Raw genomic sequence first — 16,394 nt, forward strand, 5'->3', positions numbered from 1 at the left:
TTCCAGATATCACCACACTCAATCCCTCATTATTTGCATTATGTATATACAAAATAATGTAATTATTTTGTGGAAGTTTTATAATGCGAATTATTGAACTGATATAAATGTTCCCTCCAAGCTATGCACTATCTTCAAAGGCTTGCTGAAGCTCAAATTTACTTGAACATGCCACGTCAATTCCCCGAAATCATTTTCACTTCATCGTATTATATCCTCAAGGCACTCCTTTCTCCGATCAATCATTCTACATGTCCGTACCATCTAAGCGTCACTTTCTTAATCTTACTCATTATGTCTCTCTTTTGAGTTCAGCGAATGTATCAGTACCTAATAATTAAAATATGGACATAATTTATTGTGACACCTAACAGGCAAATTTACATTTCAACAGTTTTATGAAATATTTATCCATGTTTTTTGTGAAGTCAACTCATAACTTCGCTTACAATATTTAATTAGATGAAGACAGAATTACTATGTTCAGTAACAGTAATTTAATAAATAAATCCTAATAGGATTGCTCAAAGATTGTAAAAGAAATTCTCATAGACGCACACAGATGATATGAACTAAAACTTCTATTTAACGATGCAGTAAACCGTGTTACATGATAACATAATGATATTACATATACCCCTGTTTTAAACTATGTAATATACAACAGTAAATCAATTTGTATCTACAAAAACCAAAATTTCAGCACTACGCAAAATTTTTGTGTGCACTGAATTTATTTGAGCAGTGGTGCATAACCTTTTTAACAGTAGAACTAATCTATTGAGGTTGTCTCCTACAGATTTTTTTTTATTTATTTACAAATGTATCATAATATTAATTAGAGCATGCTGAGAACAAAACTTTTAGAATTTTTGGAAAATACCAAAGAATATCGAAGATATAAGCCGTCAAAACGTTGATATTTGCGGCCATTCAAAAAGCGCACGACATCATGGCACATGCACGGCAGTTCTGCAGAAATGCCATTCGATTATGAATCGTGCTGCTTGGGCGTACATTTTACCAATGTCCACTATGATCATAATTTTACCATCGTTATTAACTCTTTAAATATAATACACTTTAATCAAACAAAAAAATTGAAGACAAGCTCATTGTTCATAGAAGGGTATATGCTGCAGGGAAAGCCAACAATAACCCTCGCAATGTGTAAACAGCGATATAAAAACAAACCGCAAGAAGAACCAAACCGTAGCAAATCTATCCGCATAAAACTAAATTAATATTCATATTAACCCCTAGAACGATTTCAGGAGATATTTCCCCCAGTGTCAAACACTCAGTCTTTTTGGGAGATATTTCTCCAAGACTGATACGGACTGATAAAAGTCATGCTATCTCATTTTGTATTACGGTGAGATACATGATTTAAACAGTGTTGGAAAGAGAGAACACCATGCTTTGTATTTGCAATAAAAAAGTTTACAATAAACTACTGAAAAATTTGATATACATACTGAAAATATTTGTCAAGTTGTTTTTTAAAAATATTTTTATATAAAATGAAGTGACAACAACTTTTAATACCTTTGTCTAAATAAATATGTTTTTGGTTTTGTGTAAAGTGGTAATTACAGTTTACACAATAAAAACCTTTTGTAAGCGACTTTAAAAACTTTATCTTTGATTTTGTTAAATTGGTTAATTATATAGATTATATTATGTAATATTAAAATCTGAAAGAAGAGTCTTTCATTTGAGTCATTCAAAAACAGTGATTTTATGAGGAATTCAACATAATTCGAAAATATTTCCTGTGCAATCCAAATTTTTAAAGTATGCTAATGAGAAATACATTGCAAAATAGAGGCTCTAGGGGTTTAATAAAATAACAACAGCCCTATACGCCTCTCAAAAAGATTTTTTTTTTCAGTCTTGTCAATTTTCACCAATGACTGTAAACTGTTGACATTTTATTCAGCATTTTGCGCCGAGGGTTGTATACCACTGGCATTCAGGGAATGTTGAACATAAACATTGCAAAGTAGTTAATAAAAAATTAAAATTTAATATTTTAGGCGATCAATACCTTTTATTATAACCGCAGCACCTTCTTAGCATTCCGAACTTAATTAATATAAAAATATAAGTCTTTTTTTAATTTCAAAGCGTTGAGAAGAAGGATACCGACTTTTCATTTGTTATGTACTACCTACTTACGATTAATTTAGTAATATCACATGAATAGAAATACGTGCTAAGAGACCCTGTAATAACTTGTTAACTTGGTTCCCGCCATTTGATCCTTGCTGACTTTTTTTCCATTGACAACCATCACCATTGGGTTGTCCACTCGAATAGAGCTAAATTTATATTCCTGGAAACAGTAAAAAAAAAATAGATTTACAAAACATTATCAATCAATGATTATTTTAAACAAAAATAGTAGAATTAAAACAATCATCAACAAAAAATATAATTTATCCAGTCCTAAATTCTTCAATCTTTTAAAATACAAAAAAAAATTAAAATAAATATCAACTCCACCAATTTTCTAATAAATGGTAATGGAAAGTAAAAGAGCAAATGTAAAATCAATGTCCAGTATTTTTACCAGTGGCGACTCGTGACCTTTGAGTGTGATACAGTGCCAAGATTAAAAAATTCAATATTAATGGTGTTGTTTAGTCGAAAACAATTTTTTTTTTTTCTAAAATGCGGAATTTTGTATGAAGATTTTAAGGAAATTTCAGTTTGGCAGTTCGATTTCCTGAAAATCTAACGACAAAACCAAATTTTCGAAAAAAAAAGAAAAAAAGGTTTTCAGCATAGACATATGAATATTAGTAGACCTGCCCTAAGTGATTAAAAGCGTATTATCCCCACTCCCCATACCGGTTCCATTGAGCCGGCTGGGCTCGCATATGGCCTCAAGTGAAATTTGAAAACGTGACGTCATCATTCTTGTGCGAACTATGGTCGAGGCATCATCGGTTCATTTTACGAAATAACACGGCAAAATGTTGACTTGTACTATGAAAACTTGTAAAAATAGATTTGAAAAAGAGAATAAACCCAATTGTCGTATTACATTCCATATATAAGCATTATTTTACTTTATTTTAAGCATATTCACATCGTATAATATAGATCAGTTTTAGAAACATATACTATCACATCGAGAAACGTCTGGACGCGAAACACAAAGCTGGATGGTTGCTGGGAAGTAAATTATGAACATTTATAAAAGTGTCTTAACTAAATACTTAAACGAAATATTCGACTCTGAAAATGCAACCCAATTTTTTTGCCGAATTTGGACTTCGCAAATTTGTTCATAACGTGGCGAGTAATTTGCGCTCCCATGTAAAAATGTCTATTCATTCTAAAGCAGATTTTACTTTTAAGAAGTAAATGGTGATATTATAATGCGAGATGCCTATTTACTGTCAGATTGATTTATTGACGAATCACAGTCAGCCTTACTCCCTTCGTTCTTCAACAGTTGATTTTACCCCTCGCCATTATCTTCTCGTCTATTAATTCCTATTTCTGTGGTTTTCAGCTACAAGCACTTTAGCACTCTAGTATGCCCACTGGTTTTCACTTTAGTGTCCTCTGCTTGCAAAGTTGTAAACTTTTTAATAAAAGTGTGTTTATCTGAAGTATCCTGCCAGGAAAGTAAGTTTTTTTCTGTATCTGTTTGTAAATAATAAAATTAGATAGAACCCAAGAACTCATATTAAATCATACAGCACCCCTGAGGTGATTTTTCACAAAAACAGCACTACACAAATTATCCAATTATTATTATTATTATCATGTACACAATTACTGCTGACATTATATAAATTGTATTGTGCCCTCGGAGATAGTAAAAACAAAGGGAGCAATGGCATGTTTGCGTGCCGAATGTCGCCGAGCTACGATCAAACTTTACAGATCATATGTGTGATACTTCAGACCAGAATGCTGTGCTTATTCTACCGGCATTTCGATGATAGATGCTTTGAAGAATAACAATATTGGAATTGTGCAAACAGTAACTATTGAGTAGCCGAGAGGACAAATACGTTGGGTTCCCACCCAGCCGCGATGGGTCCAATCATCCACAAGCAACTTTTTCCAATCATAATGGAATTAGAAGGAATCGATATACTGTCAGGTTATTCATAGCCTGGGAATGAATGACTTTTTCTTTAACCTTCCAGCGGGCGCGCTGTCGTAAAATTTACGACAAACGCGCCTTATCGCTTCCCCCACTCTTGCGACTTAGTTGTAAGCATCGAGCTTCGAGCTATGCTAGAGTCAAATCAAATGTCAAACATTTACCGCAAGATATAAATGCTTTTCTCAAAGTGAATTACGGTAGGGCAGTTGAACCGATAACAGAAGAAGAAAGCAGAAGCTTTCCAAAATGCGGTGTTTGTCGGTTATGTGCACTGGATAAGAAAAGATCCTCCGCATCAATGAAGTGTTGCCGTTGCCAGTCCTTTACATGCAAGAACCATTCTTCAGTTGAGGTGGTTTGTAAAAATTGTAAGGATGAGAATATTGATTCTGACTAAATAGGTGGAAACAATATTTTGTTTTGAAATATTAACATGTTTAGAGTGTTGCTTCGTTTTTTTTAAGAAAGTCAAATATTTTTTTTTTAAGTACTGCCTATTATGATTTTTCATATCCTTAAAGAAATTCCTTAACGTTTGTATAAAGAAAACACCACTTACATGGAGAAAACTTGATGACGTAAAATTTACGACAAGCGCCCGCTCAAGGGAAATTTCTCAACGCGCCCGCCGGAAGGTTAAAAAAAATACTTATTCAATTAAATATTGTAAAATTGAATCGAGTTCTCCTTAGCTACGGCTTTTATTAAGAGTAAATTTATGATAAACTTAACATCAGCTCAGTTTAGATTGGTGAAAATGGTTGTAAAAGTTTTAAGAGTGTATTACCTTGTTATGAGTGAAGCTATGATGTGTGACAAAGGGTTCAGGGATGGCGATATGGTCTCCAATAATAACTCCTTTTCCATCAGCTAAGTTGTAGACAGTCACTCCTATGCAGGTTCCTTCAGCGTCCACTATACAGAAGGTGCTGAAATACAAAGAAATACCAATTAATTCATTAAAATTTAAATCTCTTCTATATATAAGTAAACTACATTTATAAATAAGATTTACATATTATAACTAGTAGTTCTGTGAACAGGGTGTAGACCTCGCATCCAAAAAATAATATTTCTATTTTTTTTTATTTAATAAATCAAAACCAAAATTTCCTATCAAATCATAAGACTTGTAAGTAGGTAAGTACTTACATATCTACCTACTTAATTACAAATCAAAAATATTTTACATAACATCTTTATTATTTCAAATAAGCAATTATAGAATTTGTCTAAAGAAATGTCTCCATCTCAATGACTAATTCTTATTTCAAACTTTCTTCTGGCCGATAAATACCACAATATTGATTATCCAACAGCTCGCAGTAGGAAACACGATCATGCGAACTCTGGTAGTATCCAACATGCCACATCTTGAACCGGAACTTGAAGTACAAATTTACAGATGGATGAAATGCCAAATGGTCGAGTTAAAACAGTCAATAAAAATTATTGTAAAATATAATGACTTACAAAGGTACCGTGCGCTCGTTCCTGATGGAGCAAACCACTTTGCCCAGAACCACAATCTCTGGGTTCATCTCCGCCTTCAGTTGGCTGAGAGGTGTTAGCTGCAACTTGATGCTGTGGACTCCACTGGTGTAGTGCCCATCTGCGTAGGGGCCCAGATGCTTGGACCTCAATAATTGCTGCTGTCAAAAATAATTCATTGTTTAACCCTTGGAATACCATCCTCCCGGTACCTGGTGCTCTTCCATGGGCCAGGGGTAAAATGCCAATCGCCCGACATACGATGGCTGACACTATTTTCGTAATAACTTACCTGTTTTTTGCAAAATATTTTTTTGTAAATTTTACTATGTTCCTACTCATACTGCAAAACTTTGACAATCTAAAAATCTTAATGTTTTTAAACAAAGCAATTCTAATTAGCACCCTTGAGGTGATTTACACAAAAACAGCGCTATACAAATCATCCAATATTAGAATTACAAAAAAAAAAATGATTAAAAAAATTATCCAGTGTAACCGTAGCTTTACCTTTGCGAGTAATGCATGTGTTAGAATAATAAAATAGCCACCCTAACATTTCAAATCTTTAAATAGAACAGCTGACCAGTGGGATGAAATAATAATTATAAAGCTGTGTTTATACAAAGGTTTTGTAAACCACATAAAAATTATAAATTGTTTGTAACTTTTTTTATTTGGGCATGAAAAATGTGTACATATTTCGCTGTTTTTCATGAATAATCAATCAACCCCTAAAGTTTTGCAGTATGAGAGTGGAATACGGTGTATTTATAAAAAATTGTATACAACTATCCCATGTAATTTTCCCAGAATAGCTACTTATATTCAGAAAAATGTTTTTTTTCTCTCTGGTTTATTTTATTTTATTTATTATTCATTAACGCCCTATCGGGCAGAGGATATTGACAATTTATGTATGTAAGTGTAACATAATACAAGGATAATAGCATAACTATAAACAAAAAAAAATCAAATGCTAATACATACGAGGGTGGGTCAATAAGTCCTTAGAAAAAAGCATTAAAACAGTTTGTATTTTTGTATTTTTTTTTTATTTCTCAACATAATCTCCTTGGAGCTCAATACACTTGGTTAGACGTTTCTCAATTTTTTTTAAACCGTCAGAAAAATAAGTTTTCGGAAGGTCCTCAAAATAAGCATTTGTCCGATCGATGACTTCTTCATTTGAAAAAAAACGTTGTCCACTTAGCCATTTTTTTAAGTTTGGGAAAAGGAAAAAGTCACTGGGGGCTAAATCTGGCGAATACGGTGGGTGGTCGACCAATTCGAACTTCAATTCTTCAATTTTAGCCATTGATCGTAAACATGTGTGAACACGGGCATTGTCCTGATGAAAGAGGATTTTTTTCCTGTTTAAATGAGGCCGTTTTTCTTCAATTTTGTTTTTTAGCTGGTCCAATAAAGATGCATAATAATCCCCTGTTATTGTTTTTCCTTTTTTCAAATAGTCAACGAAAATAATTCCACGTGCATCCCAAAATACAGTAGCCATAACCTTACCAGCTGATTTTACGGTTTTCGCCTTCTTTGGACATGGTTCGCCTTTCGCAATCCACTGCTTTGACTGTTCTTTCGTCTCGGGAGTATAGTGGTGTATCCATGTTTCATCTACAGTCACAAAGCGACGAAAAAATTCATCCGGATTGCGTTGCATGAGCGACAACAGGGCTTTAGAGGCCACCACCCTATTGCGTTTATTGTCGACTGTGAGCAAACGCGGCACCCATCTTGCAGAAATTTTTTTCATGCCCAATTTGTCATGTAAAATAGAAATGACGCTTCCTTTTGAGATCCCTGCAACCTCAATTATCTCACTTAACTTTAATCTTCGGTCACTTAACACCATATCGTGGATTTTATTGATCATTTCTGGTGTAGTCACCTCTACAGGACGTCCTGAGCGTGGTTCATCCTTTGTTGATGTACGACCACGTTTAAATTCATTTAACCAGTTATAAATAGTTGCAAGTGAAGGAGCAGATGTGCCGTGAACTAAATTCAACTCATTTTTTATTTCCTTTGCTGTTAACCCTTTTATATTAAAATGTTTAATAACAGCTCTAAACTCAATTTTCTCCATTTTTGTAAACAAGCAAAAAATTTTTTTTAAATGTACGAGAAACACACAACAACCCGACCAATCTGCTTGAAACTTCGCAGCATACTGAATCGGTAGTGCCGCTGCATGAAAACAAACCGCTTACAGTACTAGTCGCGCCACCTGTCGGCTTTTCTAAGGACTTATTGACCCACCCTCGTACATACTAAGATTAACATCAAATCCAAATATAACATCTAATATTGTAAATAAAGCAAAGTTTCAAATATAAAGTAAGTATTTACATTGTACATTCGTATTTGCATATAATTATTAATATTACATATTATGTTTTTTTTTAAATTATAATGAGAAATACAAAAATTTTCTTGAGTTTTATTATATTTTTCAGCTCAATAAGCATTATTTAAAATAAAATAAGTTATATGAGGCTGTAAATAAATACAGTAGTATGATTTTTGAAAATTAAAAATTATGATATTTGACAGGAATTTGCGATGCGGTTTTTCACAGCTAAATTAACTTATGTATTTGCAAGTGTTGAAACTAAAAGCTAGAATAATATTAAGATAAGTACATTATTTCCTTGCCAAGTCCATCAAACATTGTTAAGAAATTATTGGTATTTCCTAAAAGGAAATAATTCTACATCATATTCTAAGAATATTTAATACATTTGTATACATAACACCTACACACTATAAGTGACCGATGGAATCTTCAAGAAACCAGGGGGCTCAAAGAAACCAACATCATCACCAGGTAAAGGCTTCCTTTCCTCTCTCCTTGTGATAATAACACAATCAATTGAGCTTGTCTTTTCCTTTATATACAGTCTATTTTAAATGTCAATCGGGCAGTAAAAACTCACGTTATGAAGTTTTTCACGTCAATGTCATATTCGGGAGTCGAGCATAACCTCACATTTAAATAGACTTTGAATGTTGCTCGATGTTGCAAAAGTAATGAAAAAATTTGGTAGCATTTTAATAAATTTCTAGACATTCTTACAGACTTGTAAACAGGTTGTTGCAGGTCAGCTGGATTAAAATTTACCTGCATCATCTGTTGAAGTTTTTTCCCCTTAATTTTGCCCCTTGTTCTGATCAGGTCAGTGAGGTCATCCAAGTAGGTCACCAGCTTCTGTTTCTCTGTAGTGGGGTCTTCCCAGGTAGGGTCTATCGCGATAGCTTTGGTAAACGATTCAAGGGCAGCGGAAAATTCCTCTTCATACATCAATGCCTGGAAATGAAAAGCTTTCAATTATAGCTAAAACAATAAATAAATCCGCTTACTTAGTGCAAGGTGATGCTTACATACCGGTAAAGGGCTACTGAAATCGAAAATACTGAGAAAAGAAGCAAGAAGTTGTTATTAAAATGAGTTAATTACTGAAGAAATTATCCACCCTGGCCCTGAGCCTTGAGTGATGAAGATTTCTAGGCATTTGGTTTTGGACTCCGAATATTAATATGAAAACATATACTTGCTACGATTTAATTAATATGCAATTAATACAATACATTTTTATTTACCTACATAATTTTAATTGTAAAATGAGGGGCTCAGCACTGGTGCACCCAGTGAGGCTAACATTACCAAATCATATTTTATAAAAAAATTATTCAAATGTATCAATAAAAAAATCCAATGAATTCACCTACATTTCAAATTGAAATGAATTGGAAAAAATCGTCTACCTAAATTTAGGCATTAATTGTTCAAGATCGTTCTATGAGACCAAGTACGGGTAGTCATTGTTCGACTGGTTATTTAAAAATAAAACAAACAGTTTCATTTGTAAATTGTGATTTTCATGTTTAAAACTATTTTTTTATAACCTAAAGCTAAGCTAAATACTATAATAAAATGATAGTATATTATATTATTTAGGCACAGATGTTTTAATAAATCGCCGAATTGTATCTTGTTGCTAATGTCTGGTGAAGTGATGTGATAAAATTCCTTAATATCTAGGGAAAAATATATGTACAAAAATTAGGAAAGGACCAACATAGGATTTATAGATGAGAGAATTCCACTCTAACCCACTTCCCAACTTCCGATCGAACTGAAACTCGGCAGATACACTCTTTGTCGATGACAATGCATTCTATTAATTTTTGGTGGCACTCATGCACTTGATGTCATGTGAGGCCTGCACTTGGTGGTAATGTTTGATAAAAAATGAATCACAAGTCATTTTAAACATGAATCAATGCACACACACAGCTTTCCTTTGTTGCAAATAATTATGATTAACAGCGGTATCTTTAGGCGGTTTAATATCAGTAGGTACTGATCTCATAACTTTCCAATACATAGTATTTAACTGCGATTCTCAGTATTTACGTAGGTATCTCTTTTCACGTATTGAAAAGTACGAAGTCGATCGATGACTCATTTAAAAACACTATTCACGCTAACATTAACCATTGCCCAAAACGGCAAACATCACTCGCAACGATTACTGAGTTTCACAGCGTTTTACGGAGTCTTTCACTGCAGTGGATATCGTTGAAAAGAAAGAAGTCAATCGATGACTCATTTAAAAAACACTGTTCACGTTAACGAACATCACTTGCAACTATTGCTGAGTTTCATAGCGTTTTATCTTCTCACATGTTGAGAAGATGGAAGTTGATCTATTACTTAGCGCTTAGCACTGGCGGCGTTCTTCTTGTACAAAATCGAGCGCAGATTCAATTGTAAATGTTTGAAATCCTGCCTGTGGTTGGTGGAGCCGAATGAAGCTACTGGTGTGACGTAACCACAAGAATGGTCAAACGTCGTGACGAAACACTGCCACTGGACTAATGAATAAGGTAAAACATGGGAGATCACGTGACGTTTAGTTAGTTAGTTGGTTAGTTAGTTAGTTAGTTAGTTAGTTTGAATACTTACAACAGCCCTATTATAATGCAGATCTGACTGCCCCCTTGCCACAGGATCGCTGAGAGCCTGCTTGTAGGAACTCATGCAGAGCTTCAGAATGGCTGGGTCTTGCGCTATGACGAAGAATGATGAAAGATATGCGTTTCCCAGGATGCACCAGGATACCCCGTCCTTGGGGTCCAGCTGCAGCGCCTCCTTGGCCAGTTCCACACTCTTCTCAATGTTCTTTTGCCGCTCCTGAGGGGTCAAGGAAACCTCTTGTCTTAGAACGATAGACAAGTTTCTGAGGGAGATTTTGTTTCTTTTCTGGAAAAACCCAAAAATTATGATCATTTGATATTGCTAATGCACCATCTTGGTGGGAAGAAGTGTCAGATACCTGAGAAGACAGGTTTTGGAACCAGGAGACATAAATGGACACCCAATGCCAGAGGCGGCTCTAAGGATCCAGTAGTGGTAGGTCATTTGAAAAAAAATGTGTGACTAATCTTTATTTTATATTGTGAAAAAAGTCCATATATTATTATCTATATTTTGACCGGTCGGTGGCCGAGTTGACATCGCGTTTGGGTCCCACCCAGGCGTAGTGTGTTCAACTCCTCGGCTGGCTAAGTCCTCCATCACAACACAAGCAACATTTTCAGCTTACTGTGGTGGTAGTAGGAGATTTTCAAATATTGTCAGGTTACTCGTAACCCGGGAATGTTTGTCTTTCTTTTTAAAAGAAAAAAAAATTGTTAATATAGTAAATTGGAAATTAATACACAATCCATGTATGTACTTACGGCAAATTATTTTTAAGATATTAGGTTTTAATTTAGTTTTGCACAACATTAAAGTAAATAAAATAAGAGTTTGATTCTATTTAACAGTGATCTTTTACGTTTTTTGTTTTTGTTTTCATAACAACATAAATAATTATTCTAAACCTTTCCCGAACTATCCAATTGAAAAACAACCATTGTTCTACACAATACAAGCGTGTAAAATGAAAAACCGACATGTGTTTATGTCACCATCTCTGTAAAACATATAATATTCATCGTGTTGTCTCCCTCACGGTCATGACCTAAGCGTCCCTAAGCTTTCTTCGGTACCTAATTTTTACTTCGACAAAAATTATAGTGCCATCTCGTTTATTCTATGGCGCGCATAGGGACAGAAGATGCGAAAGTGGACATTCTTTAAATTGACCCAGCGAATCGTATGGACTTGTGAATGAAAGCTTCTAGCTTCTATTAGAGACAACAGATGTCACTCCTAGTCACTAGCCGCCGCCGCTTGCAGCTTTGCTGTTTCGCAGTACATTTTAAATAAATTAAGAATAAGACCAGTTGTTTTGATGCACATAATTGAATATTATTATTGTTGTCTTATAATTTTGGGGGGTCAAACACCAATTGACCTAAGGGAAGAACCGCCACTGCCCAATGCTAACCCTGGTGAACTTTATTAAAGAGACTTGGCTACTGTCAATGGAATAAAGTCAAACATGGGAGATAGCACAATGGACTGAGTGCTTTCTCCAGGTTGGTAAAAATAATAACAATTATTTATGTTTTCCTCGGGCATCCACGATTTATTCTACAATTCACTTTCGCATCATACATTCTCCTAACACTCCTTTCTTCATTCATTTGCTCTACATGTTTATATCACCATCCATTTCTTAACAGTAAGCACCTTACACAATTGATTTTGTAAGGAAATCGGTTTTTACTGAAAATATTTATAAAAATAGGGAAGGGGAGATACTCCCAGTATCGCCCTGTTGTAAGACCACCATTCAGAATGGAAACGTTGCTTGAAATGGCTTTAGCTGTGATTGGTGACCAAATGTGAATAGCCAGGTACTTCCCCACCATCCTCTTTCCCATCTCCTTCCCACTACCTTCAGCCTCACAACATACCCTAATTGGGGATGCCATAGTCTCATAGTACATCTAAATGTTGAACATCATTATTACCTACTAGGATAATTCGCGGCTTTAATGTGCAATGTTTTGATTCAATATATTAATTCTGACGAGAAAAGGAACGTAGACTCTATTTATATACCTCAATAAACAACTTTACGATATATAAACATACAAATATCAAATAAGTAATTTCTCAGTCTATTATTAGTATTACATAAACTGTGTTCTTTGTGTTAGGTGTATTGTGTCATTTACGGAACTCCTAAATATTGAGTTGAGGTAAATGTGGGTCCGCTCGTATGTACCCTCATTTGAATCTCGTGGACCCCCAAATTTTTTTCTCGCTGACATAGACTCCCAGCAGGCCGATGTTGACCCCTGGGGGTCCATATAGACCACTTTGGGAACCTCTGGTATAAGGGATAATCTTTAACATAAGAAATTAGAATTGCGTTAGTATTAAAGAGCCCCTATAAGCGTATAAAAAAGCAAAGGATAGTAAATAGAAGTTAAGAATATGTGTAAATAACAAAGCAAAATGAGATCATGTTTAAGTAACACAATATTGGAATGCCAAAAAATACATACTTATGTATAAAAAAAATATACGGAACTAACATAAGATAAAGATGAGGTACATAGTAAATGCTTGACGAGTTACGAGCAGGTAAAACTATTGGTTATGTATATATATACATTTATCATATTATTTAATTAATATCATTCCTCAAAATTATAATATGGAAACATGTGAACTGCGTACTGAGGTTTAAAGCCAATGTTTAAACCTAGATTTTGCATTTTATCCCATATTTTTAGGTTCTATAAATATGGCACATTCTGACAAGCGATCGCTAAAAACATTTTTTCAAACTTGCCATATGCCAAAAAAACGCTCCACTGGATAAGAGATATTGTGATCAATGTTTTCGTAATTCCATTCACTTCAAAATTGTGGTGATTTTTAACATAAACAGCGCTATAAAAATATTATGTATTACATGAGGCAGAGCTCCGCTGAAGCAATTCTTGGCCTCTGGCAGGTTACTATCCTTCCAGTAGCATTCCCCCAGCTCGTTCCAGGCCTCCACCAAGTCGGGGTTCAGCTTCACGGCCTTGCTCAGGGCCTGCTCCGCCCTCTGGTCAAACTTGGGCAACACATTCAGAGCCTTGCCCTTCAGGTATAGGAACTTGGCCTTTATAAGGTCACTAATGGTGGTCTCTAAAAGGAAATAATAATAGTGATAATAAATGGTTAACTTATAAAATGCTGTTTAGTGATTTAACCACCTCAAATATTGATCGCATTAATTATTGTAGGGATTGCCTTTATCGGCATTAAAAAAAAAATTGTAAGAAGCAACTACTTTGTGGTTAGTTATTATATTAAATCAAACAAACACTTTGTAGTATTATGAAATTTATTAAGTATATTTATATCGGTTTAGCTTGAACCAACGACATCCTGATGAAGCTTGATCCATGCGAAACCGATTGACATTACAAATATTAAATATCATGGTTTAATAAAGTGTTTTTTTAAATTATTTTTATTATTTATTAAAAATAAATTATCCTGTTACTAGGTATTTAAGTTATTAAATAATATCTACCCAATTCTGACAAAAATACTCCCTCCCTTCAAACCCATTATTCTTTTAAAAAATCCTTTCCACAAACAAGCCACGAGTGCAATAGAGGTGAGGCGTATTTATCGTACCCAGTAAAAAATGATGGGTATTTTTGATGAGTATTTTTAATAGGTATTTTTGATGGGTATTGTTGATGGGTATTTTGAATAGGTATTTTTGATGTGTATTTTGAATAGGTATTTTTGATGTGTATTTTTTATTTTTGATCGGAAAAATGTGGGGAATTTTTCGACAGGGAATTCCGTAGCCAACTTTGAAATATTTTGTGGGGAAGTACACATCTGAAACTTTTTGTGGGGAATTACGTTTCACAAAAATTCTCTAACACCATCCCCCCCCCATGGATATTAAAAAATTATTGGGGAATCAAGTTTAAGTAAAAAAAATTGTGGGGAATATGTGGGTAGAATTTATGTGAGTACAGTTTAGAAATGACTTATTCTGAATCAATCCTCAGGTCGGTATTAAATACTTTTGAGTATTTTGTCACCGGTATTTTTACCAGGTATTTCTTTGTACCTGTACTCATTGTACCCAGTAACGAAAAGTACTCATAGGACCCACCTCTAGAGTGCGGTGGTTAGAGGTGAAAATAGGAACACGGTTAATATACACTTTTAATAGAAAAACCACTTCGTATCAGTTAGATAATAATGAGAAGTATTGTAGTTGGCGAAAATGGAAAATAATGCATCTTAGTAGCTATTTTGTAAAAAAAAATTGATAGTTTGACGTCGTTTCATCACGCCATGTTTTGACATAACAATTTTTTTATTGTTTTTTCAAGCTACTTTTAAGCATTTTTAAAATAAAATCTCTATTTTCTGTGTATTTACACCAAAACTTTGCAACATTTGAGAGGGTTCAACTAGTATGTAGGAAGTATCAGTCTTGTTCGACCTGGTGGTAAGTTGTCTCTGAATAAGATTGTCCCTCACGCAGATATCAATGAAGTGAAGTATGATGGTTCCAGCCAAGTGCCAATGGAATGGTAAATGTAAGATCTGATTATATTGAATTTGTTGTTGAAAGTTATGATGAAGATATTAGGCATTGATCCTAACTGAAATAATCCCAAATTATTCATCATTTTGATACATAGGTTATTCAGAATGAATGTTTCTCATACCTTCACATTTTGCGAATGAACCTATTGCAATTTCTAGCTTTTCTCGCACATCCGAGTCCTTGTCAACTGCTTTCTCCAAAGGATAATTCTCGAAATAGTGGTCACGAAAGATGTACAATCTGTCAACCTCTTCCTGCAAACCAAAATCATCTCAGTTTATCCCAAATACAAATTACTAATTCCACCATGGACACAGGGATTCGTTATTTTAGGTTTTTTTAAGTTATCGATTAAATAGAGAGCAAATTAAAGTAGCATGGCTCTCTCAGCGATTCATCACTTATTATTATGTACTAGCACGCGACAAACCCATAAATGGAATCCATTTTACAAAGTGTGGGAGTCTCTTACAATTGGTTGCATTACTCCATTTAATTGATCAGTAACTCAATAAGTATTGACATAATTATGTAGAGATCAATTATAATAGATAAATAACACTATTTACCGTCAAATCATTGATTATCTTGTCCAATTCCTCCTTAGTTTGCGTTTCTTCTATAACATAAGAATTATCGACAGACATCGTGGCTGACGCCTCTTTTCTAAGACACTGAATGGTTTTAAGAATTGTGAGAGTTTAATTATTTGTTTAATATGTGTGCAATAACTAATTAATTCATAACATCACATTGCACAAGTTCATTTCGTTCAAAAACACAGACACAAAACGAGAGAAGCACAAAATTTGAACACCATCTGTCACAAGAAAAAATAAACACGCCGAGTTGTGTGGTTTCTGTAAATCGACATTCGAACAATCGATATTTATTTATCGCAATCGTCATCGGAGTTTTTTTTAATATTCTCTCTTTCACATTGTGGACGTCGATCGCTGATAATATTATATTTAGAATAATAGAATTTTTGGAATCAAATATTCCTTTTCCGTCAGGGAATTATAAATCTACTCAATCAAATCTATATTTTGTATCTAAGGTATAATGTATTTGTGGTATAATATAATATATCCTATTTTTTTAAGTTCCTACCTATCCCTCCCTGATATTGACATTTTACGAAGCATTTAATATTTTTTAAAGCTTGGTATCAAGTAATTACCGCATTTTGATTATAATAACACTGAGTTTTT

At 34.0% G+C, this 16,394-nt stretch overlaps 1 protein-coding gene across 2 annotated transcripts; it reads right to left on the reverse strand.

Moving 5' to 3' along the window:
• Positions 1–1,974: 1,974 nt before the first annotated feature.
• LOC149413726 (tetratricopeptide repeat protein 5-like) lies at positions 1,975–15,986 on the reverse strand. 2 transcript variants are annotated; one of them, XM_089644548.1, is made up of 8 exons: positions 15,750–15,986; positions 15,302–15,434; positions 13,522–13,742; positions 10,611–10,907; positions 8,763–8,948; positions 5,606–5,781; positions 4,920–5,061; positions 1,975–2,338 (listed from the first exon to the last, which is right to left on the reverse strand). In XM_089644548.1, the coding sequence occupies exons 1-8, from the start codon at positions 15,825–15,827 to the stop codon at positions 2,219–2,221; spliced, it is 1,353 nt and encodes a 450-aa protein (XP_089500674.1). In that variant the 5' UTR covers positions 15,828–15,986; the 3' UTR covers positions 1,975–2,218. The 2 variants fall into 2 exon arrangements, with proteins under 2 accessions (XP_089500674.1, XP_089500673.1); XM_089644547.1 differs by having other exon boundaries at positions 5,606–5,784.
• Between the last annotated feature and the right edge of the window lie 408 nt (positions 15,987–16,394).

The sequence above is a fragment of the Hesperophylax consimilis genome, chromosome 21 (assembly GCF_061612785.1).
Source record: "Hesperophylax consimilis isolate HC1 chromosome 21, BYU_Hcon_1.0, whole genome shotgun sequence".
Taxonomy (NCBI): Eukaryota; Metazoa; Arthropoda; class Insecta; order Trichoptera; family Limnephilidae; genus Hesperophylax; species Hesperophylax consimilis.